At 40.6% G+C, this 25,018-nt stretch overlaps 1 protein-coding gene across 1 annotated transcript in view; it reads right to left on the bottom strand.

Annotated features, from left to right (window-relative positions):
* The window catches only part of FBXL13 (F-box and leucine rich repeat protein 13), a 226,959-nt gene extending 201,964 nt beyond the window's left edge, over positions 1 to 24,995 (bottom strand). The window contains exons 1-3 of the mRNA XM_036067480.2: positions 24,809 to 24,995; positions 10,870 to 10,973; positions 10,308 to 10,398 (exon numbers count right to left, since the gene is read on the bottom strand). Coding sequence (XP_035923373.2) covers positions 10,308 to 10,398; positions 10,870 to 10,973; positions 24,809 to 24,883 — 270 coding nt within the window. The 5' untranslated portion in view covers positions 24,884 to 24,995. The remainder of the gene's footprint in view (positions 1 to 10,307; positions 10,399 to 10,869; positions 10,974 to 24,808) is intronic.
* Positions 24,996 to 25,018: the final 23 nt, after the last annotated feature.

The raw sequence follows: 25,018 nt of genomic DNA, 5'->3' as shown, positions 1-25,018 counted from the left end.
CTTCCTTTCTATTTTTTAGAATAGTTTGAGAATGATAGTTCTTTAAATGTGTGGTAGAATTCACCTATAAAGCCATCTTGTCTTGGAGTTTTGTTTGTTAGGAGCTTTTTTTTTTTTTTTATTACTGATTCAATTCAATTTCATTACTAGTAATTGGTCTGCTCAAATTTTCTATTTTTTTCCTGATTCAGTTTTGGAAGATTGAATGTTTCTAGGAATTTATCCATTTCTTCCAAGCTGCCCAATATGTTGGCAGATAATTTTCATAGTATTCTCTTATAATCCTTTGTATTTCTCTGATGTTTGTTATTTTTCCTCTTTCATTTCTAAAAATATTTATTTGCATCCTCTCTTTTTTTCTTAATGAAACTTGCTAAAGGTTTATCAACTTTGTCTATCTTTTCAAAGAACCAGCTTTTGCTTTCATTGATCTTTTCTATTGTTTTTTTTTTTACTCACTTTCTTATATTTCCCCTCTGATCTTTATTATTTCCTTCCTTCTACTGATTTGTTAGTCTTCTTTTTTTAATTCTTTTAGGTATAAGGTTAGATTGTTTGAGATTTTTCTTGTTTCTTGAGATAGGCCTGTATTACTATAAACTATTCTCTTAGAACTTTTTTTGCTGTGTCCCAAGGATTTTGCACCCTTGTGTTTCCATTTTCATTTGTCTCCATGTATTTTTTGATTTCCAATTTGATTTCTTCTTTGACCTATTGCTTGTTTAGTAGCATATTGTTTAGACTCCACGTGTTTGTGTTTTTTCCAGTATTTTTTTCTTGTAACAGATTTCTAGTTTCATATCATTGTGGTTAGAAAAGATGCTTGATATGATTTGAATCTTCTTAAACTTACTGAGGCCTATCTTGTGGCCCAGCATATTATCTATCCTAGAGAATGTCCCATGTGTACTTGAAAAGAGTGTGGATTCTGCTGTTTTTGGATGAAATGTTCTGTGTATATCTCGTAAGTTCACCTGGTCTAATGTATTGTTTAAAGCCACTGTTTCCTTCTTGATTTTCTGTCTGGATGATCTATTAGTTGATGTACGTGGGGTGTTAAATTCCCCTAATATTATTGTACTACTGTCAATCTCCCTTTATGTCTGTTAATATTTGCTTTATTTATTTAGGTGCTCCTATGTTGTGTGCATAGATATTTACAATGGCATTCCCTGGTTGGATTGATCCCTTTATCATTATGTGATGCCCTTCTTTTTTTTGTTGCAGTCTTTGTTTTAAAGTCTATTTTGTCTGATATAAGTGTTGTTACCCTGGCTTTTTTTTTTTTTTTTCCACTTCCATTTGCGTGGAATATCTTTTTCTATCCCTTTACTTTCCATGTGTATGTATCTTTAGGTCTAAACTGAATCTCTTGTAGGCAGCATATTGAGGGGTCTTATTTTTTTACCCATTTGGTTACCCTATTTTTTTTTAATTGGGACATTTAGTCCATTTATATTTAAAGTAATTATTGATAGGTATGTACTTATTGCCATTTTGTTAATTGTTTTCTGGTTGTTTTTGTAGTTATCTATTCCTCTCTTCTCTTGCTCTCTTTCCTTGTGGCTTGATGACTTTCTTTAGTGTTATGCTTGGATTCTTTTCTCTTTATTTTTTGTGTATCTATTACAGGTTGTTGATTTGTGGTTACCATGAGGTTCATATATAACACCCTATGTAACAGTCTATATTAAGGTGATGGAGGCTTAAGTTTGAACACATTCTAAAAGCACTAACTTTTTACTCTCCCCTTCACATTCTATGTATCTCACATCATATTTTACATCTTTTTACTTTGTGTATCCCCTAATTGTTGTAGATATAATTGATCTTACTACTTTTGTGTTTTAACTCTATATTGGCTTTATAAGTAATTAATCTACTATTTTTACTATATGTTTGCTTTTACCAGTGAAATTTTTTCCTTTCCTAATTTTCTTACTTCTAGGCATGGTCTTTTCTTTCTAAGAATTCCTTTTAACATTTCTTGTAAGACTGGTTTAGTGGTGATGAACTCCTTTAACTTTTGTTTATCTAGGTGGCTTTTATCTCTCCTTCAGTTGGATGATAATCATTACTTTGGTCTTTATTTAGTGTATTGCTTATCTCCATTTTGTTTAGCTCTTTTTCTGTGATTTTGTCTTATTCTTTCATTTGGGACATATCCCTCTGTCTCCCCCATTTTGTCTAACTCTCTGTGTCTGTTTCTATGTATTAGGTAGGTCACCTATGTCTCCTGGTCTTGAAAGTAGTGACATTGTGTAGATGAGGTCCTACGGTGCATAGTAGCGCAGTCCCCCCGGACACCAGAACCAAGTGCTCCAGGGGTGTCCCCGGTATAGGCTGCATGTGTCCTCCCACTGTGGCTGAGTCTTGATTGCCATGGGCCCACTGGTGGGTAAGGCTGGCCCTTGGCCTGGCTCTCTGCAATTAGTTGCTGTGACCATTGTGGATGCACTAATAGGCAGGTCTTGTATCCTATGCAGCCAGCTCAAAGTCCCTGCTGGAGAAACTGCAGATGGGCTGGTGTGTGGGGTTATCTCCCCATGTCTACAGGGCAGGAGTCACTTTGGAGAGGGACTGGTTCTAGCCAGGGATGCCTGCCAGGAGCCACTTTGGAGGGACACCTCCCAAGGTAGGTGGGTTGGATGGGGTGAGGCTGAAAGAGAATGCCAGGGCCAGCAGTGCTAGTAATCAATAGATGGAGAGTATTAGAACAGGTTCCCACAGGCATGCAGCTATCTCGGCCGGGGGAGGGCAAGAAGAATGGCTTCCCCTAGCACTTTTGTTCCCAAAGAACTCTCCTGCAGATCCCTTCCCTTCCAACACATGTCCTAAAATTAGTCAATAAATCAAGTATACCCCAGGCACTTTTCAAATTTCTGCTTCTGTGCTGTGTCTCCACAGATTCATTTAGTATCCTGGATCTTTAAGGGTGGAGGCCTGGCTTCCTATCACCCTCCAGCTCTCTCAGAGCTAAGCCCTGCTGATTTTTAAAGCTCCCAGAGTTAAGTCCCACCGATTTTCAAAGTCAGGTGTCATGGGGACTCATCTTCCCAGTGAGGGTCCCCAAGGCCAGTGGTGCCTGGTGTGGGGTCTGATCTCCTCCCTCCTCTGTGCTTGTGGTGTCCCTCCCATTTGTGGTTAGTCACACCAGGGGTTTGGTTCCTGACCACATCTCCACCCCTCCTATGCTTTTGAATGTGGACTTCTCTCTGCAACTACCTGTGGAAGATATGATCTGCCAGTCTTCAGCTTATTTCCAAAGTTAGGTGCAATACATGTAGTAGCTACTGACTCTGTGTATGTGTGGTGAGCTCCAGGTCCTGCTAGTCCATCATCTTCCCCACTGCTTTCTACTCTTGATAGCTGCTGTATATTAGTTAACTGCTAGTGACTAGAAAATATTCTTTCTCTCACTTTTTTATCCTAGCTGATAGGATTGCACAGAGTAGGAGCTAAACAAATACGTATGGACTAACCGACTTCCTGGGAAAACTGCCAATTCTCTGCCATCTGGCTTCTAAAAATGGAGAATTAAGGATTTGTGTAACACAAAGTGAGAGAAGACATTTCCTCCACTTCTGTTCAGCACACACACAACACAGTGTCATCCACTTTTGTCTGACTTTGAAGTTCTGAAAATTTGAAGTAATGTGATAAAAATATTACAAAAGTCTTACATTGTGCCAAATTTTGAAATAATGCAATCCCTCCAATTAAAATTTAATCAAGAAGCATTTCATTCCAAAGCTCCTGGGAACATGGATGTTTTAAGCTCTTGCCACATAGTGGTACCATTTTGGCAGGCAAACAATTGTGGAATTAGTCTTAAAGTGCAAGTTTGACTGATTCGAGGTCTTCATAAAAGTATCTCTTTCAAACAGTGTGACCACCATATGATTTGAGTAGAGCAATGAGTCCAGAGAAAGGAGCATTATTTTGGCATTTTAAGGATTTGTGGTTGAAGAAGCCTAGGGCTCCACCTGCGTTCGACTTCGGGGCTCTCAAGAAGGCAAGAGCATCAGTGCTAAGGCTCCATCTTCAGGCAGCTAAATGGGCTGGGACAGACCTGTAAGAGGAATTCTTGAATTCACACAGGACAGCTTTGGGATTCCCAGATACAATTGGTTGGAATTTTAAGGGGAAACCAACCTTATGAAGGTAGGGACTAGAGGCAGTGAAATTTGGAATATTACTATCAACATTGTTTTCCTTGAATCCCAGGCTGATGAGGCCTGGGAAATTTTGTAATAAATGGGAAAAAAAATGAAATACCATTATAAACCGTAAATGCTAACTTACAAACAGATACTGAATTTATGGTTCTTTAATGTCAGTAGTAATTGGTCCCCTTAATTTTTAACTTTGTTAGACACTATGCATTTATTATATCTGAGAAAATTGATGCATTTACATAATGCCAGTAGAAAAAAAAGTTTTACTTCTATAATATTTGAAGTACCTAGCACAATATTAGGAATCTGGTAAGAACCAAACAAAAAATAAATGTAAATCATTAAATTCATATTATAATTTTTGGTTTTTAGTATATTATAACAAACTTTTTCTTCTGGTAGGCAATTCCTTTTTTTGCTCGGTTAATCCTTGAATAGAGATCATATATTAAATTATCTTAACATATCTCATCATATTTTAAAGTACCATATCTTTACTTCATTCATGAACTTCATTAATATCCCACATAGCATCATTCTAGAATAATGCTAGCAAGATAGCATGGGTTTTGCTACGGATTGAATGTTTGTGTCCCCTAAAATTCTTATGTTGAAACCTAATCTCTAATGTGATAGTATTTGGAGGCGGGGCGTTTTGGAGATGATTAGCTCATGAAGATGGAGCCTTTATGGATGGCATCAGTGCCTTTATAAAAGAGACTCCAGGGAGCTCCCTCACCCCTTCTGCCATATGAGGTAATAGCAAGAAGATGTCAGTTTATGAACCAGGAACTGGGCTCTCACGAGACACAGAATCTGCCAGTGCCTTAATCTTGGACCTCCCAGCCTCCTGAACTGTGAGAAGCAGACTTCTGTTGTTTATAACTGCTATATTTTGTTATAGCATCCTAAACAGACTGAGACAGGGTTTACAAATATGTGTTGAATGCATTACTTCAAATCCCTCCTGACTTTGATTTTTTTTTATTTTTCATAGGCTGGAAAAGTTCAGAGTAATAACAAAAATACTAAAAAGAAACCATGTCTTTAATACAGAAATGAGCAGTGTTTGTAATAGTACTATGATGTGGTATAAAGTGTTGGATTTTTATAAGTGATTTTCTTGTACTTTTTATCTTCTGCAAATTATTGAAACAATCTTTAATGCCCAAGGGGCTCTTATGCCTGGAGACAAACATTGACTGATATTTGTATTTTAGGGCTCTATTTAATAAACACATATTTAAATAAATACCACTTTGAAAAATCAATTTTCTTAAATATGTAAATGTTTACTACAAATTTTAAATAAAGTCCCTGAAACAATTTAAACAAAATTAAAAACTTATGAAAATGTTCTTTAGAACTCTCAAATGCCATACATAGTAGACAAGTATACAAAAATGCCCTATCATCAACTATTATTACATACTTTACACTTAAATTTATCCTAACGTAAACAACGTGACTCCAGTTCGTATCTTCATTATTTCTCACCTTCATTATTTTTATTCCTTCCAGTTTACTGTAATACTTAGTTTGATGCCTTCTCAGGAAAGAGTAATCTACCAAATTTTAAAAGAAAAAGGATATTTTGCAAACCAGCAAGGATATAGGATATGGTTATCGACCAATTGATTCTCATTTGGGGCACAGGATCTGCCTGTCTCTCCCAAATGATTAAAACCCTAGCCACCAGGGTCATAGGGTTAAGTTTCCTTTTCATAGTTAAACTTTGTTACACCAGTATGCCCCCATAACATCATTTATAAAGGGAGCAGTCTCAGGGACGCCAGTGTAGCTTAGTCGGTTAAGCGTCTGCCTTCGGCTCAGGTCATGATCTTGGGGCCCTGGGATAGAGCCCCGCATCGGGCTCCCTGCTCCGCGGGAAGCCTGCTTCTCCTTCTCTCTCTGCCCCTCTCCCTGCTCGTGCTCTCTCTCGCTGTCTCTGTCAAATAAATAAAATCTTTAAAAAATATAATAAAATAAAAAATAAAAGGGAGCAATCTCTAGGACATGTTAAAGTGAGAAAAGCAAGAAGCAGAAGGCTACACATAGTCTGCCACTTGAATGCAAGAAGTTGAAGGGGAGGAGAATACAGTGTATTTGCTCATATTTTTCAAAAAGAAACAATGGAAAAACTAAATAGATAAACTAAAAACTACTAAAATTGGACACTTAGAAAAAGGGATGGAATAGGGAGGAGAAAAAGGTATGAATAGAGGCAATACTTCTCGGAACACTCATTTTATTGTTTTGATTTTGCTGCCATGTACTATTATACATAATTGGAAAAGCATAATTATATCAAAGAGAAAAAAAAGATGACCATCAGCACAAAGAAAGAATTATTTTGGGTAACAAAAAAAAAGTATTATTTTTACTGAAAATATATGGTAGGATATATACATCTTAAGGTAAAAAAAATTGTATATATTTTTTTGAATTGCATACTTTTCTTAAACTGCATTCAGTGTTTTTTTTGTTTTTTATTTTAAAGATTTTATTTATTTATTTTGAGAGACGGAGAACACAAGTTGGGGGGGTGAGTAGGGGTAGAGGGCGAGGGAGAAGCAGACTCCCCACTGAGCAGGGAGGCCGATTCAGGATTCAATCCCAGGACCTGGGGATCATGACCTGAGCCGAAGGCAGACACTTAACCGACTGAGCCACCCAGGCGCCCCTGTATTCAGTGGTCTTATTGTTAGTGGTCTTGTAGTATTGTTATTCCAAAACCGTTATGCATGTATTGTAAGATGAAACCAATAAGCAATAACATTACTGTCTATAGGAATCAAGATTCATAAAAAGTGGGTCGACCAGACTACTGAATGCCCCCCATGTGCTGCACTAGGAAGGACATAACACCTCCTATGCAGTTATTCTTGTCACCAAGAGAAAAAAAGGGGGAAAAGAACCTGAATATCAAGTCTGTAGATCTAACTACAAACTTGCAGAAAATACAAGAAACAAAGTAAATGAAATGATGCCAGAGGAAACAATGAGAATGTGGGACATTTTACAAATGATGTTTTCCTCAATAAAGAAGTGGCATGGGAAATAAGAAAGTAGATTAATTACAAGAGGCATTCAATCTGACACTCAAGTGCAGTGTGGACCCTGCATGGATTCCGACTTGACAGAGCCATGTGTAAAAAAGACATTTTTTTAAAAGATTTTATTTATTTGTTTGACAGAGAGAGAGACAGTGAGAGAAGGAACACAAGCAGGGGGAGAGGGAGAGGGAGAAGCAGGCTTCCAGCTGAGCAGGGAACCCAATGTGGGGCTTGATCCCAGGACCCTGGGATCATGACCTGAGCCGAAGGCAGATGCTTAACGACTGAGCCACACAGGTGCCCCTAAAAAAGACATTTTTGAGACAATTTGGGAAACACAAATATGGGCTGAATATGGAATATATATATGTATATTCAGATTCATAAAAAGTGGGTCGACCAGACTCTGAAACCAGCACCACATGATGTTCAGAAATTATTGCTAATTTCATTACATAGAAAATGGCACTGTGCTGTGTTCTCTAGACATGTCATTTTTTGTTAGAGATGCACATTGATGTATTTACCAGTAAAATAACGTAATTCCTGGGATTTGCTTTCTAATACTTCAGCAAAAAAAAAGGGGGGAGGCAAGAGGAGAATAATTAACAAGATAAGCAAAATGTTGATTATTGTTTAAGCTGGATTTTTTAAATGTTATAGATGCCTTTTCTTCTTATAATTAGTACCCATCTGGAGATTTCATTTCCTAAGCAATGAAAATCAAGTCTGTGAAGTTAGTTTCCTCCTGACAATGGTGGATTCTTTCATCCTGGAACACACAGTTAAAATGTCTTTCTATTTGCTATTATGAGAGCAGTTCCTACTTTTCTGTAACTATGTGGCTTACTCACAGTTTCCTTCTCTGTTTGCGCAAACAGAAACAAATACATAGTTATAAATAGGCACATACAGGCAGTCCTTGCAGGACAGTGTCCTAACAGATCATAAAAATGACTGCATGCTGAGGCCATACAAAGCAATCTTAATAATGGGAACAATTACAATTGTTTGTGATCTTTAAAATGTTTTGTCAAAACATTAAAAATTCTCTTACCAGCAATTATAGCTGTATAAGAAAGAAAAATGGGAAAGTATGGGAAAGAAAATGGAAAAAAAAAAAGCAAAGCTGATATTTAGTATACTGTAATTGAAAATATTGGAAACTTTAAGGATTAAAGTGTTTTATTCTTTGTAAAAAAATTTTTTTTTTCATTTTCCTCTGAGGGTGAAGGAGAAATAAATTAATATATATTCAACTTCGGCTGAGCCCTCTAACTCAGCAATCCTAGGCACCTAGAGATTTACCTTTTGTTTTGTTTTGTTTTTTAAGATTTTATTTTATTTATTTGACAGAGAGAGACAGCGAGAGAGGGAACACAAGCAGGGGGAGTGGGAGAGGAAGAAGCAGGCTTCCCGCTGAGCAGGGAGCCCGATGCGGGGCTCGATCCCAGGATCCCAGGATCATGACCTGAGCTGAAGGCAGACGCTTAACGACTGAGCCACCCAGGCGCCCCGAGATTTACCTTTTATGAAGTCACATCTAGTTTCTATTTTTCCTACCTTATAATATGAAGCAGGCATCTTCTCTATGCCTTGGTGAGTTGTCATACTCCTTTCTAAGTCCGGATGAGCTTCCCACAGTTTTTCCTTTGCACTTTGAACATCATGAAATATCTCTGAGAATTCCTTTTCTAATAAAACTTTAGGTTTGAAGTAGCTATGGTGTCTCAGAATCCCCTGCAACTCTTTAAAAGATTCTCTATAGGCTTCTAGTTACACATTGGACACAATCTGATTGTATTTTATAAAATCACTTTCAAGATATTGACAATGAGGTTTATCCCTCTATCCCAGGTTTTTAAATAATTTTAGTATCTTATAGCAATGATATTTAAGCTTTTTTCAGATGACATTATACTCAAAGTGGAATTATTCTAGAGTGTAAGGTGGGGATGAGAGACCTAGAATCCTATCCCCTGGGTCTCCCCCTCAGTTCCTGAGGTGGCCCCCCCAAACATCTCCAAGAACACAGTTTGCAGATATATGCATTTGACAGAAGTTGATGAAGTTCGTGGCTGATAAAGTGAAGTCATTAAGACAGCCACACACCATGATGCAGATCAACTAGGATTCGACCTGTGGGTTTTTCCCTGGGTACGGGTACTCTGAATCATCCCAGTCTTGGCAGAAATATCCGATCCCTCTATTTCTGTCTCTCTGTTGCAGACCATTGGTCAGGATCCCATGTTACCCTCCCCCCAGCCTTCCAGATGATGCTTCAGATTGATCCTGGCTCTCAGCATCCACCTTGACCCAGGCTTTGATTCTACTTTTCAGTGCCCGACTTCACCAGCAATTCCCAAGCCCTGCCTACGCTTACCAAGACATCAGCCTGGGATCTAGAGGTATCATGCTCAGTTCCACCCACACGTAATTTGCATTGGTATTTCTCTCCCCACATGCCTTTTGCTATTTTAGCTTCTCTCAGATACACAGTCTTTGTTCTAAAAGTCTCCACGTCCTGAATTACTTCCTTGCCCTCTTTACAGGATCAAAACCAGCTGTTGGAGCTGGTCGTTCCTTTCACTAACAATCGGGTCTGGCTTTTAAGTTAGAGCTCATTAATGTCTGGCCTTATCTTTATTTTTTGAAGCATAATCCCAGGGCAGATGGCAAAGAGAATGGAGAAGGGGTAGAAGACAGAAGGAAGTAGATTAGAACGGAAAGAAAATATCCTCCTTTGAAGCTTTCCATAATGCTGTCTTTATCATTATAAAGATGCAAGGGAGGAGGAGGAGGAAAAAGAGGAAAGGGGGAAATAGAAAGATTTTATCAGAAGAGGAAGAATAAAGGCCTGGTAAATGCTTCTTGGAAATTTGGGGAGGTTACTATGAATGTGGGCTCTGTGGGTGTGTGTGTGTGAGAGAGAGAGAGAGAGAGAAGTTCCTTCACTTTTCTGAGTGCCCCAATTCCAAAACAGTTTGACCTCATACATCTTATAAAATCCATTTGAGAACTTCCATCAAAACTTGAGATGTATATTTTTAAATGTTTTGTTACTAATACTGACCAGCTGATCATCCAGTCCAAAAAGTTGTTCCATGTACGTTTCAGAGAGTCTCCGAATTTTTGGCCTCATTGATGGATCAATGCACATATCCCTTTAATAAAATCGTCAAACAGAGGCAAACATTTCATTTCATAGTCGTTAGTTCCATAATTAAATCAGCAATTTAAATCAGTGATTCCTTGGATGGAGGGGAAGGGAGGTGAAGGAAGAGACACTTTTGGGAGAGGCATGTCAAAATCACCTGCAGGGCTTTGTCAGACGACCCCCTCCTCAAGATTTTCTTGTGCTCCCCAATGGGCATGCCTCCCTTTCCTCATCCCCAACTTGAAATATCTGCCCTGTGAGCATGTGATTGATGAGAGAGGGCTGTATTTCTCAAGTTAAGAACCAGTGGGGAAATTGTTCCTAGTGAAGTCTTTGGGACTTAAAAGCCTATGAAGGGATTCTTTAACCATCTTGAAACCGGAAGCATTCATTGGCAAGACCTCTTTCCCTACTGTACAGTGAGTGTTTTACCTTCAAAATAAAACATCTCCCTACCCTAAAGCAAAGCAATACTCACCAGAGAAGACTTTCAAGGCCATTTTCCATTATAGTAATGATCATTTTCTGTAAATATTTCAGTGGATCCTCAGGACATGTGATAAGTAGACCACATAACAGAGCCTAGGGAAAATGAAACAAATCACCCTTCCTGGATTTGCACGTTCTTCCTAAACAGCAGATAGACTTTGCTCATACAATTACAAAGTCAAATAACATGACAGTTTTTTTAAGTCAACATGCCTTATAGATACCATCTCTTTTTATCCAGTGCTAATATTTTGTTGAAGTCAAACTGAAATGCAGTTTCCCTTTACTATTTAAAGAAAAATCCATTGTAAATGACACAATAGGGTTGCTGCTCAGTGTTTTCCCTTACGTGAGCAGCGCTTTGTAGTCAAATTGAAAACATAGTTGATACTTTTGATCAATGGTTTCTACCATTTCTAAGGAATGAAGACCTCCTTTTTAAAGTCAAAAGAAACTCCTCAGACCCAACCACAAAAGTGCTGGAGAAAATCCACCCTCAAAATCTACTGCGAATCCAAGAAATCTTTTTAAAAATGTATTTGTATTTTATCGTTCACAACATCTAAAGAGCAGATCTTTGAAAAATTATAGCATGTGGAGCTCCTGGCTGGCTCCATTGGAAGAGCATGCGACTCTTGATTTGGGGGCCATGAGTTTGAGCCCCATGTTGGGTGTAGAGCTTACTTAAACATATAAAACTTTAAAAAGAAAGAAGGAAAGAAAGAAAGAGAAGGAAAGAAGAAAAGAAAAAAGAAGAAAGAAAGAAGGAAGGAAGGAAGGAAGGAAGGAAGAAAAATTGTAGCATAGTTCACAAAGATGAGAAACACATGTCTTACTGGAACTGGATGTGTAAAGTGCATATATGAACTCGAAAAGCGGCTGCCATCTTATTTTCCTCTGAGTTTTCCCCAAAGGAGAAACTTCTCATAAAAGTATTGGTGAGACATACAGAATTATTGAGTATTTCTCCACTTGAGACAGAGAGAAAGGTTTACAGCACACCTCCCACAGAAACCACCTGGACTCCTCCTTAGACATTTCTCTTTGCCTTTTTGGTTCCCTGTCTGCTGGCCAGGGCTAGTGTGCACGGGGGTAGGGCTGGGGCTGGAGGGGGGGAGGCCCTTCTTTTACACAGGACCTGTTCTTGCTGGCTATTGTCCCTGTCACTCTCTTGTGAACAAAATAATTCCACCCCTTGAATCATGCAGAGTTCTTTCCACTTTCGTGGACCAAGCATCAGCAGATCCAGGCCTGGGGGTCCTGGCTCAGACTCTCAGCAGTTCTCATAGTGTTCTTCCAAAAAAAAAAAGAGGATAATTTCCCTTGACTGGACCCTGCACAACATATTTCTCCCTTTGCAATTAGCTCCATGTCCCCTTTATTTATTGTGTAGCCCGCAGGCTGAGAACCGAGCCCTCCAGACTATGGCAAAGTGGTCAGACCTAACTGTCTCTCCTTCCCCAGCTCTGCCTCCTGACCTGGCCCCACCCCTGATGTTCACCGTGAGCCTTGAGCCATCTGCAGACTGACTTCTTTCTCCCCCAGATCTAGAGACTATAACTGCACAGGAGGTGAATGATTCTTACCACAGTTACAAGACGGATGTAAATAGTATTCTGTCACCCAGGGGCTGAAGTCTTCTATTACCTGGAGGCCTGACTTCCGACACCCTCCTGAATAGCCCTGATGACAGGCCCATCTGCTTTCTGGCACTTTAGTGCCTGAGTCCCCAGAATCTTGAATTTCTCTACTCCTCACTCCTCTCCATATCCTTCATTCTATTCTGGCACTCTGAGGGCATTTGCCTCAGAATCACCTGGGGGGTGAACAGGTCTCTGAAGATGGGGCCCAGGGAGCTGCATTTTCATGAGCTTCCCAAGTGATTCCTATACACACTAAAGTCTGAGAACTAGGGCCTAAACGGAGGTCAGTGTTAAGGTGATTTTTTTAAAGAAAGTTGGGATCTAATTAATGAATATGAGAAATTAATTATTTCTTTATATTTCGAAACTCCACAGATTAGAAAACTACTTTTCTGAAAAGTTATCCTGCAGAAGTCAATTCAAGTTGAATGGATGTCTCTGGAACGCTAATAAAGGCATACAGAACTAGCAGAGTTCAAATGTTCACTTTCTGCATAAGTGAACTGGGCAAAATAAAATAGGCTGAGATTTATAGATCAGTGTGTGAACAGTACATAGCTATGTGCCAATAAAAAAACATAATTAGTGACTCAATAGCTTTTTTTCTGCATGAAAATGAAAATTACAAAACCATTAGCTTAGTCTTTATAAGCAGAGGCAAAATATGCAAACATTCCCACAAGATGAATGTTTGACTCTCAAAAAACATCAATTAGGGCTTTATCACTGCTAAGTTTCTTAGTAAAAACTTACACAATCAAGGACAAAAAAACCCCCATGACTTAATTATCTAGACTGGCTTTCTCAAGCTTATAGTTTCACAAAGCAATTGTGCAATCCTCCACTTTCTTTCAGCTCTGCCTCTCTAACTCAGTCCCCAATATTTCTCAAATATTCTGAAAGATGTCTGGGGACTGACGACGAACATGGGTTTATCCAGGACAATTGTTTCTTTTTTGTTAAGATTTTTAAAGTTTATTTATTTATTTATTTACTTACTTACTTATTTACTTTAGAGGAGGGGGCAGAGTGAGAGGGAGAGTGAGAGTATTAAGCGGACTCCTCACTGAGCACAGAGCCTGACATGGGGCTCAATCTCACGACCCTGAGATCACCACCTGAGCTGAAACTAAGAGCTGGATGCTTAACCAACTGTGCCACCCAGGGGCCCCCAGGACAATTGTTTCTACTTTCTACTGCTACCCATCTTTCAAGCAGCAGGATAATACAGTGGGTGGAGTCCACTGGGTTTAAATCCTGGATCTGCAATCTTCTAGTGTGGAACCTCGGACAAGTTACTCCTCTGTTCCTGTTTCCTTACCTATATTATACATGGGATCATAAAGGTACATATATCATAGGGCTATCATGAGAATTAAATGAACTAATGTATGCAAAGCACTTTGAACGGTGTCTAGCATAAAATAAGTACTCAATATGATAAGAAGCCATTGTTATTTTTAACCATTCCACTGCTAATTATCACCTCTGTTAGAGGGAAAGACTTGAGCAAAGAGAAAAGAAATTCAAAACTATTCCCTTGCACCATTCAAAGCCAGTGTGATGACAGAGAGATTGACCTTATACCAAGCCTAATGGAAAAGATTAGAACAAAGGCATTTGGGGGGAAATGATTAGGAGAGAGAACTTGATAGAACAATAGTTTAAATATAAATAGTAAGATAGTAACTGTCTATGAAAACTATGGGTAGATATAAAACACTTAAGAGAGCAAGTCTTTTTTTTTTTTTAAGATTTTAGTTTTAAGTAATTTCTACACCCAACACGAGGCTTGAACTCACAACCCCGAGGTCAAGAGTCCCATGCTCCACCTACTGAGCCAGCCAGGGGACCTGAGAGCAAGTCTTATTTAGCTTTCCAGATATGCAGATGAAGACAGTAAAATATACTAAGGGCCTACATAGCAATGCAAAAATTAATTGTTTCATGAGTGCAGAGATAAAGTGATTACAAAAGGCTTGTGAGGCCCTCAACAGTTGGAGAACCTTCCAGGTGGCAAGGAACGGGCAGGAGGTTTGCAGGTAGGGTCTTTCTTTTATCAAGAGCAAAGCCTCAGGGGCGTAGACCAATTTGGCTGGAGTAAAGGGTTCAGGTGAGAGAGAAGCAGACATAGCCAGTCTGTGAAGAAGCCAGAATTCTATACCAAGACCTGGGACTTGGTCCTCCTCTAGAATCCTCGAAGCCATTCATGATCAAACCCCAGCAAGATCAATCACATGGCCAAAGGTCACAGATGGCCAAACATCAGAGAGTCACCGTTCATTTTGCTTCCCAAGATCCCTCTAGGGATGACCTTGACTTTTAGAGGGTATATTCCTGCTTTTGGATTTCACAGATGAGGCAAAGAAGGGCTAGGTGATTCACAGAGTGAGTAGGTTTTTAAACTACAAACTTAAGGCTCTTCCCTTGCCTAGAGCATGCACTCACACAAAATGGTCTGCATGTGTATCTTCCTCCAGAACTTGAGGGGGTTTTTTCATGTTATCCATCTGGAAATATTTTATTTATATGCAAACCCAGAAAAACATTCTTGTTTTAAATAAATGGTCGAATAAGGTGCCTGGGTGGCTCAGTTGGTTAAGCGTCTGCCTTCAGCTCGGGTCACGATCCCTGGGTCCTGGGATTGAGCCCCGCATCAGGCTTCTTGCTCAGTGGGGAGTCTGCTTCTCCCTCTACTTCTGCCCCTCCCCCGGCTTGTGCTCTCTCTCACTCACTCTCTCAAATAAATAAAATCTTTAAATAAATAAATAGATAGTAGAATAATCAACATATAGTTTTCACCTTGTTTTTTTTTTTTTTTAGATAAGATTGCTTTTAAAAATGCAACATCAGGATCACAAAGTTACAGAAACCTCTTTCCTTAGGAATAGATTTACGTCTCTTTTTTTTTTTAAGATTTTATTTATTTATTTATTTGACAGCACAAGAGGTGGGGAGCACAAGCAGGAGGAATGGCAGGCAGAGGCAGAGGGAGAAGCAGGCTCCTCACTGAGCAGGGAGCCCAATGTGGGGCTCCATCCCAGGACCCTGGGATCATGACCCAAAGGCAAACACTTAACCGACTGAGCCACCCAGGCATCCTGGAATAGGTTTAAGTTTCTGTTCAAAGTCCCTTCTACCTCCCCAACCACCCCCCCCAACCAAAGAAACCCCAAGTGACATCTCACAAATGCTTGCCATCCCCACCTATGGGAGAAATGGAGTTGGCGTGCTGTTGTATCATTTGAGGGGACATCTTAATTTGTTTCTATGGAGGTTAGTAAGTGAAAAATTTGAAAATACAAAGATTTCTGTGTCTTCTTGACATTTAAATAGAGGGTGCCAAATTTTTATTTTAGAAACTCTATAACTGAAAGTATAGTGAAGATTATTGAAAAGGGTCAGCTGGCTTTGGCCATTCAGGAGGGACCTCAGGGAGAGGAAGATGCCCCTCAAAACTAGAACTTGAGGGGTCTTAAGGCAGACTGGACATGTAAGGAGACAGTCTCCACGAGGTGAGAGCAAGACTATGGATTCTGATACCTGCTGGATTGCGCTGGGCCCAGCGGGGAGGTGCCCACCAGCTGTTGAATCCCTAGACAAGCAAATTGTTACTGGAGAAAAAATAATCATATACTTTTTGGTTATTTAAGTGTCCCACAATTTGCCTCTGGAACTGCATCTGTGAATTGGCTGGCTGGGCTAAGGAAACTCAGCAAACGTAATGCTCTCAGGAGAAGCCACAACCTTCTAGCCCCAAGGTCCCGTAAAATGAGTCAGTGTATCCAGTTCCTTCTCTCCCACATTGGCTGGTGGTCTCTTGCTCCCATATTCAATAACTCCTGATTCTTGCATCTCTAGCAAATATTTGTAGCTATTAGTCCCTAAAAGAAAATACGCAGGAATGGAGTCTATGTGATGTAGAAATAAATGCAATATTTTGAAAATACAAATTGGAAACAACCATGAGAGAAACATAAAACATAAAAATCATAAAAATAAAAAAACTTATTTCTAAAAATAGAAAACTTTGCATAAAAAATCATGATTTGTAACTTAAATACGCCCTCTGCTGGGAATATCTAGTTTTGCAAACTAAATGTTAAACGGAAATTAGGATTATATGTTGTTATTGTATATGTTTTTTTGATATATCCTTTTTTTTCTTGGCTAATCATTATGTTGTGAACATTTTTCCCTGCCTACCCAAAATTCTTCAGAACATCATGTATTGGAGAGCTACCCTATGACCCAGCAATTGCACTATGTAGTGATCCGAAGGGGTACGTGCACCCCAATGTTTATAGCAGCAATGTCCACAATAGCCAAACTATGGAAAGAGCCAAGATGTCCATTAACAGATGAATGGATAAAGAAGATGTGGTATATATTTACAATGGAATATTATGCAGGCATCAAAAAAAACCCGAAATCTTGCCATTTGCAATGACGTGGATGGAACTAGAAGGTTTTATGCTAAGCGAAATAAGTCAATCAGAGAAAGACAAGTATCATATGATCTCACTGATATGAGGAATTTGAGAAACAAGACAGAGGATCATAGGGGAAAGGAGGAAAAAATGAAACAAGATGAAACCAGAGAGGGAGACAAACCATAAGAGACTCTTAATTTCAGGAAACAAACTGAGGGTTGCTGGAGTGGTGGGAGGTGGGAGGGATGGGGTGGCTGGGTGATGGACATTGAGGAGGGTATGTGCTATGGTGAGCGCTGTGAATTGTGTAAGACTGATGAATCATAGACCTGTACCCGTGAAACAAATAATACATTATACGGTAAAAAAAAAAAAAAGAAGAAGAAGAAGAAGATAGTAGGAAGGGAAATCAGAGGGGGAGAAGAACGATGAGAGACTATGGACTCTGACAAACAAATTGAGGGTTTTAGAGGGGAGGGGGGTGGGGGAATGGGTTAGCCCAGTGGTGGGTATTAAGGAGGGCACATATTGCATGGAGCACTGGGTGTTATACGCAAACAATGAATCATGGAACATCAAACATCAAAAACTAATGATGTAATGTATGGTGACTAGCATAACATAATAAAATAAAATTTTTTTAAAAATCATGTATTGGGGCACCTGGGTGGCTCAGTCAGTTAAGCATCTGTGTTCGGCTCAGGTCATGATCTCAGGGTCCTGGGATTGAGCCTGGTGTCAGGCTCCCTGTTGGGGGAGTCTCCTTCTCCCTCTCCCTCTGCCCCTCCCCCATCCCCCCACCCCACTCATGCTCTTTCTCTCTCTCTCTCTCAAGTAAATAAATAAAATCTTTGTATTGCAGTTGGTTGATAATCTACTGCAAAAAAATAGTACCATAAATGTTTAATAATTTCTAAATGGTTGGCCATTTGGGTTGTTTCTAGCTTTTTCCCATTATTAAAAATTATATGATGTAATCTTAATTTTCACTACTAATGATGCAATGTACATATCTTCATCTCTGACTACTTTCTTAGGATAAATTGCAAGAAGAATATAGAATCAGAAGGTATGTTTTGAAGCTCTTCATACTTATCTCAAAATTGCTTTCTAAAAAAGTATTATCAATGTATACTCTCATTAACAGCCAATTTAAGTGTCCATTTTACCTTGCCAGCACTAAGAATTATAAAATTCTAATTCCTGTTGATTTGATGGGTGGAAAATAGTAATTCATTTCACCTACGCTTTGTTTTGTCAGTGCAGTTAAATAAGAGTTTTCTTCCACTGACTAGCTGTTATGGACTAATTGTGTTCCCTCAAATTCATGTGTTCAGTGTGATGATATTTGGAGATGGGACCTTTGGAAGGTATTCAGGGCTGGATGAGGTCGTGAGAATAGGGTCCTCATGATGGAATTAGCATTGTTATAAAAAGAGCCACCAGCTAGCTTGCTCTCTGTGTCGGCGGTGGGAGGACACAGTGAAGGCAGGATGGGTGACATCAGCAGAGCCCACCCATGCCGGCACCCTGATCTCAGCCTTTCAGCCTCCAGAACTGTGAGAAAACAAATTTCTGTGGTGTAAGCCGCCCAATGTAATGGTATTTTGTTATGGCAGCCCAAGCAGACTAAGACACTAGCCATCTCTGATTTTGCATACATTTTATTTGTCCTTTATTGGGACAGGCTTCATTTAGATAGGATTAGGGAGGTAGCTATAACTGTATCCGAAGAGAGACAACCCCAGAGAATGAGAATTCAGAAAGACAGAAGCAAGGCCACTTGTTGAATCTCCATTCGTGTCCCCGGAAGTCTCCCCTAGTGTCCTTCTCAATTACGGGGTTTATTTTGTTTTGTTTTGTTGAGGGCGAGTGAGCAAGCGAGTGAGCGCGAACCAGGGTGGGTGGGGGGAGGGGCAGAGGGAGAGAGAGAATCTTAAGCAGGCTCCTTGCCCAGCACAGAGTCCAAGGGGGGCTAGATCTCATGACCCCGAGATCATGACCTGAGCCAAAATCAGGAGTGGGATGCTTGGGCGCCTTGGTGGCTCAGTTGGTTAAGCGACCGCCTTCGGCTCAGGTCATGATCCTGGAGTCCTGGGATCGAGTTCCGCATCGGGCTCCCTGCTCAGCAGGGTCTGCTTCTCCCTCTGACCCTAACCCCTCTCATGCTCTCTGTCTCATTCTTTCTCTCTCAAATAAATAAATAAATACATCTTTTAAAAAAAGAAAACAGAGTAGGACGCTTAACCGCCGGAGCCACCCAGGCGCCCCTCCACAATATGGGTTTAAAGGGTTTTGTGGTTTGAAACAACGAACCACATCAACAGTTAGTCCATTCGGGCTGCTGTTATAGAACACTATAGACTGGGTGACTTATAAACAACAAATTTATTTCTAGAAGCCGGGAAATCCACGATCAGAGTATAGAAAGAATGGCTTCCTAGTTCACAGACGCTGTTTTCTCACACAGTGCCATCCCATGAAGGATGGGGAGAGGGATGCCTCTCAGGCCTCCGTTATAAGGGCACTAATCCCATTCATGAAGGCTTCACCTCATGGCTTAATCACCTCCCAAAGGCCTCCTCTCCGAATACCATCACATGGGAGATTAGGCTCCAACATAGGAATTTGGGGAGACGCAACATTCAGTTGATAGAATGCTCTTATCACTTTTTTTCGTTTTCACAATAAAATCTATTTTTTGGATTTGAAAATAGACATCAGTTTCCTTTGGTGCATGTGAGAACAGCTGGGACCTGTGTGACCCCACTGATCACTGGGAAGAGGCACCCAAGCTGACTGGCCATTAGACAGCCCCTCTACCCTCACTGTGCCACTCAGGCTTTTCCTGAAGTCCTAGAAGCTTTGCGCCCTTGAAAAGAACAATCTTGGAGACATAATGATCATTTCTGGGTCAAGGGTAATTTTCCTTGGCTTATTAAATATGTTAATATATTCTAGACCTGCACTGTCCAATAGAGTAGCTACTAATTACATGTGGCTATTGAGCACTTCAGACATGGCTAGTCCAAATTGAGATGGGCTGTTCAAGTGTAAAATACACACCCAATTTTGAAGACTTAATATGATTTTATTTATATTGAGTCCATGTTGAAATGATTATATTCTGAACAGATTGGTTTTATAAAATATATTATTAAAATTAACTTCACCTAGGGGCGCCTGGGTGGTTCAGACGGTTAAGCGTCTGCCTTCGGCTCAGGTCATGATCCCAGGGTCCTGGGATCGAGCCCCACATCGGGCTCCTGGCTCAGCGGGGAGTCCGCTTCTCCCTCTCCCTCTGCTTCTCCCACTGCTCATGCTCTCTCTCTATATATATCTCTGTCTTAAATGAATAAATAAAATTTTTTTTTCTTAATTTTTTTTTTTTTTTAAGATTTTATTTATTTGCGAGAGAGAGAATGAGAGACAGAGAGCATGAGAGGGAGGAGGGTCAGAGGGAGAAGCAGACTCCCCGCTGAGCAGGGAGCCCGATGTAGGACTCGATCCCGGGACTCCAGGATCATGACCTGAGCCGAAGGCAGTCGCTTAACCAACTGAGCCACCCAGGCGCCCCGAATAAATAAAATTTTAAAAAATTAACTTCACCTATTTATTTTTGTTTCTTTAGTGTTTCGCAGGACACCCAAATAGGTCAATGCACAGAGAATGCAAGAGAAAAGTCTGGGCTAGAGACAGCTTCAGATTCACAGCTGCAAGTGGTTAAAGCCATTGAGGCATTTTCCAGTAGCACATGGTAGATTCCCAGCAAATATTTGCTGATTGAGTGGTCTAATGTCCTCTCCTTAGCTTACTACTCTTGCTTTCCCCAAGAAAAAAGGCTGGCTGGTGTCAAGACCCTAATTTGTTGTTCAAAAAAATAAAAGTTACCTAACTTGAACATACAATCCAGTGGTCTTTAAGATGGGTGTACAAACCTCTAGGAGCCCCCAAAACCATTTCTCCTTGTGGACACAGGATAATCACCAGTGGCTTCCAGGGCTACACACTGCCCCACGAACATCCACAGAAGGTATATCTCTGTCCCCGCATTGCAACCAGCAACCTGATGTCAATTGGCTTGGATCACATCTTGCCTTCTCTCATGATTACCACCACCCGGGATGGTCACAAACACTGTGGCCAGAGAAACTGAATGCACTGGTAGTTGTAAGCCAATAAGAGTCTACCACCAGAGACAGAGATAGTCAGTTTCCCTGAAGCAGATGGTCTATGTGGGGAAGAGGGAGGTTATGGAATAAGAACATAAGAAATATTAGAAAGAAGGAAGAGGGAAGCACATATTGTGTGGGCATCTTTTTAATGTCCAGTGTACATCTACTCCTGGGGAACACAGAAAAGGAAGAGGAAAAGAAGGGATAATTGTAGAAGGGTTGAAACCCACTTACTGGGTGATACTGCTATGATCCACATCTTATTTGTCCACATAATGCTTGGCAATGCAACTTGATCCCAGATTCCCCTTCTATGAGAGCAAGCCACGTGTGGCTAATTGTGTGGCCATGACAATATCTCCCATCCCACAGGCTATTTTCGCAATGTGACTTTGATATGCCTTCCAGCACAAAGTAGGGTCTATGTTCCCTCCTCTTAAATCTTGGTGAAAATAATGTTATGTTGACTTCTGAGCTGAGGTCATACATGATGATGTAACTTCTACCTACTTCTCTCTGGAGACGCTTGCTCTTAGAACTGAGCCACAATACTGTGTGGAAGTCCAAGTTGCTCATGAAGAGGCCCATTTGGAGAAACCAAGCCTCCTGGCTCAAAGACATAGCTGAGCCCCCCCCAACCAACACCCAGCACCAACTTGCCAGGTACGTGAACAAACCATCTTAAAAGTGGATCTTTAACCCCTGTTCATCCACCCCAGATGGTACCACATGGAGCGGAGACAAGTTCTCCCTGAAAAACCTTTCAGAATTCAGATTTTTGAACAAACAAATGATTCTGTTGTTTGAAGCCACTAAGTTTTGCAGTTGTATTACATAACAATGGATAAATGACACAGCGAGCAAACAGAAAATAACTATACAGCCAAATCAAACCTGTCATTCCATCCATCCCTAGCTATGTACATTATGAGAAAAAAACACCCAGCCATTACTATCCTTTAACATTTTATTATGGAAAACCTCAAACATACAGAAAGTAAACGAGTATCATGAACCCCTATGTACCCATCACCCAGTTTCAACAATTATCCCATTCTGGGAGTCTTCAAAGTTGTTCATGTTAACAATGATTTTAAAATAACACCATATTAAAGAAAACAGGAAATGATAGACAAAATGGATGAAAACATGCAAAATTTTAATCAAAATGTATAAAAAAGAATCAACTGATATTCTAAAACTGAAAAATATACTGTTGGAAATTAAGAATTCATTTGATATATTTAACAGTAGACTGGACACAGCATAAAACAGAATCAATAAACTTGAAGACAATCAGTGAAAAATATCCAAACTTGAGCACAAAGGGAAAAATAAGGAAAAAAACAGAACAGGGGGAAAAAAAAAAAAAAAAAAAACCCTAACATATTTCTGATTGGGGTCCCAGAAGGAAAGGAGAGAATTGGGTAGAAGCATTATTTGAAAATGATCAAAAATGTTCTAAAACTGATGAAAAATATCAATCAATAGAATTACTATTTAAGTCAATAAATCAAGCAGGGTGTTTTGTTTTGTTTTTTAAATCAGCCTCTGTGCAAGGGTTTGCAGGGAAATGATACTCGGGTTTTATTTAAGATAGGTAGGTGAAATTCAGAAGAGGTTAAATATGCAGGGAATCTGTGATAAAAAAAAAAAAAAAAAACTGTCTTCCAAAGCTTGCAGAAGATGGGTTTTAGAAGATTGCTAATCCTGTCGAATTGGGTCAGATGAATAGCTGTGCAGACGTATGAGGCACAATGGGATTCATCCTGATAGTCTCCTAGGGGAAGTGGGTAACCAGGTTAAGGTGGGAGTGTGGGCCCCAGAAAACCGCTCTCTTGCTCCTACTACTAATGTGGTAGCAGAAGGGAGTGAAGGACTCCTCATGAGAATATCACCTTAGGCAAAGGGCACTTCTGAGGGCCTCTCTTCTCTGGGAGCAAAGCAATGTGGTAGGCTGGTGAGCAAGGGGTGCGAGCACCCAAAGGAGGGACCAGGGATCCTCTTCCAGCTCCCTCAATTATTCCCTCTACCCCTCTTTACTCCTTAGAAACCTCCACTTTCTGCCCACATATCAGTATCAGAACCGTTCTCACTTCCCACCCAGTCCCTCGGCCCATCCCTCAGACACTCTAAAAAGCTTAGTCCTTCGCCGCTGCTCCTCCCTACTACATGTCTGGCAAATGCCTATCCTGGATGAAGTCAACTCTTATTTCTATACCTACATCTGGTTTACTGACTGCTGCTTAAGAAAATCACACAATGGGGAAGATGAGTACCATGCTCTCTACATATTTTCAAATAAAATTGTATGGAAGTAAAACATGAATGAAACTCATCAGAAAAAAATTAAAACAATACAGATGTATATACGGCAAAAAATTAAAAAAAAAAAATAAAGCCATCCCCCCAAACATTTGCTGTAAAAAGTTTTGCAAATGTTCTATGCATGCATTATTGTCTTAAATGTAGCTAGATACACGTACATACATACACATATACACACAAATACATACATACATGAAATCAGAGTAGCTGCATTGTAGTAAACACTTCTGGGGCAACTTGCATTTTTTTTTCTTCTTTTAAAATATGTCTTGGCGAGCTTTTCTTCTCAAAAAGTACTTATACTTTATATACTATCCCATTCCCTTATATGTAAGTTATTTACTATTTTCACAATAACGAATATCCTTGTACAGCTTTCTGGATACAGTGAAAGTCTATGTCTAAAGTGGATCCCTAGAAGTGAAATGTTTGGTCAAAGGGTATATGTATTTAACATTTTAATAAATACTTCTAAATTACCATTCAAAAAGGCTGTATCAAATTGCCCTCCCAGCTGCACAGGAGAGTTACTATCCCAAGCTGGGCTCTCAACACTGCCTGGCTCTCCTTCTCTTTCCTTCCCTAGACTTCTCTCCCCCTCAATCTCCACATATCTTACCTCTGCTCAAAACCCCTTCTGCAGCCTCCAACCCCACCCAAACGTACACATTCTTAGCAACTATCTCACCAAATATTTGTAGAGAAAATGGAAGTTACTTGGCTTCCTACCCCCAAAACAACAAAACCTACCCACCCCTCTCCTGTCCTCCTTCCTCCTGTTATAATGATGGGCTAGGGAACAGTCTCCTCGGGTTAGGGCAGTCCCGGTGGTGGGGTCCTTCCCTTCACAGAGGGCTGGCTACCTTCCGTCTAGAGGTCTCAGCGTCCACTCTGCTCAGCTTACCTGAAATCTATCTTCTGCCTCCATCAAACAGGCTCACCTGTGCCGAATCCACTACCCCTCCTCTCAGGTGACACTATTGCCCACTCTCTTCACGAAGCCACACGCTTCTGATTTTGCGCCTCTCTCTAGAACACTTCTTCCGCTCTCCTCCTCTGTCCTCAGGCCCCTCTTGCCCAGACCTTAAAGTTTGGAGTTTGCGGTTTCTGTCCCCGGGGCCCCGCGCTCTTTCTCCCCGGGACCTGTCACCCTTCCCCTCCTTTCAGCCACCATCACCCCCTCTGTCTTCCCCTCTCCGATCTGTATCTTCAGCCCAGATGGCCAGTCTGTTCAAGGCTGACTTCATCCTCTCCCATTTCGCTCCCTCTCTGGCCAAACGCTAGCCCCTCCTCTGGGAAATCTTCGGGCTCCTCTCCCTCCTAACTCCGCCGCCACGTGGCTCCAGTACCTCGCAGACCTGAGGAATGTAGTTCTCCTTGAAGTAGTTCCTCAGCCGTGGGTTGGCAGCGCGTAGCGAGGCCATGACCAGAGGCCCCACTGAAACTCCCCGCCGACCCCGCGCCCCGCGAAGCAGGCGCCGCGCCCAGGCTAGGGGCTAGCGCGTCCCGGCGTTGCCCCGGCAACGGGGCGGGGCGGAGCGGACGCGGCGCGCGGAGGC

The sequence above is a fragment of the Halichoerus grypus genome, chromosome 12, assembly GCF_964656455.1.
Source record: "Halichoerus grypus chromosome 12, mHalGry1.hap1.1, whole genome shotgun sequence".
Classification (NCBI taxonomy): domain Eukaryota; kingdom Metazoa; phylum Chordata; class Mammalia; order Carnivora; family Phocidae; genus Halichoerus; species Halichoerus grypus.
The sequence above is the reverse complement of the archived record's forward strand: the minus strand, read 5'-3'. Positions and strand labels throughout refer to the sequence as shown.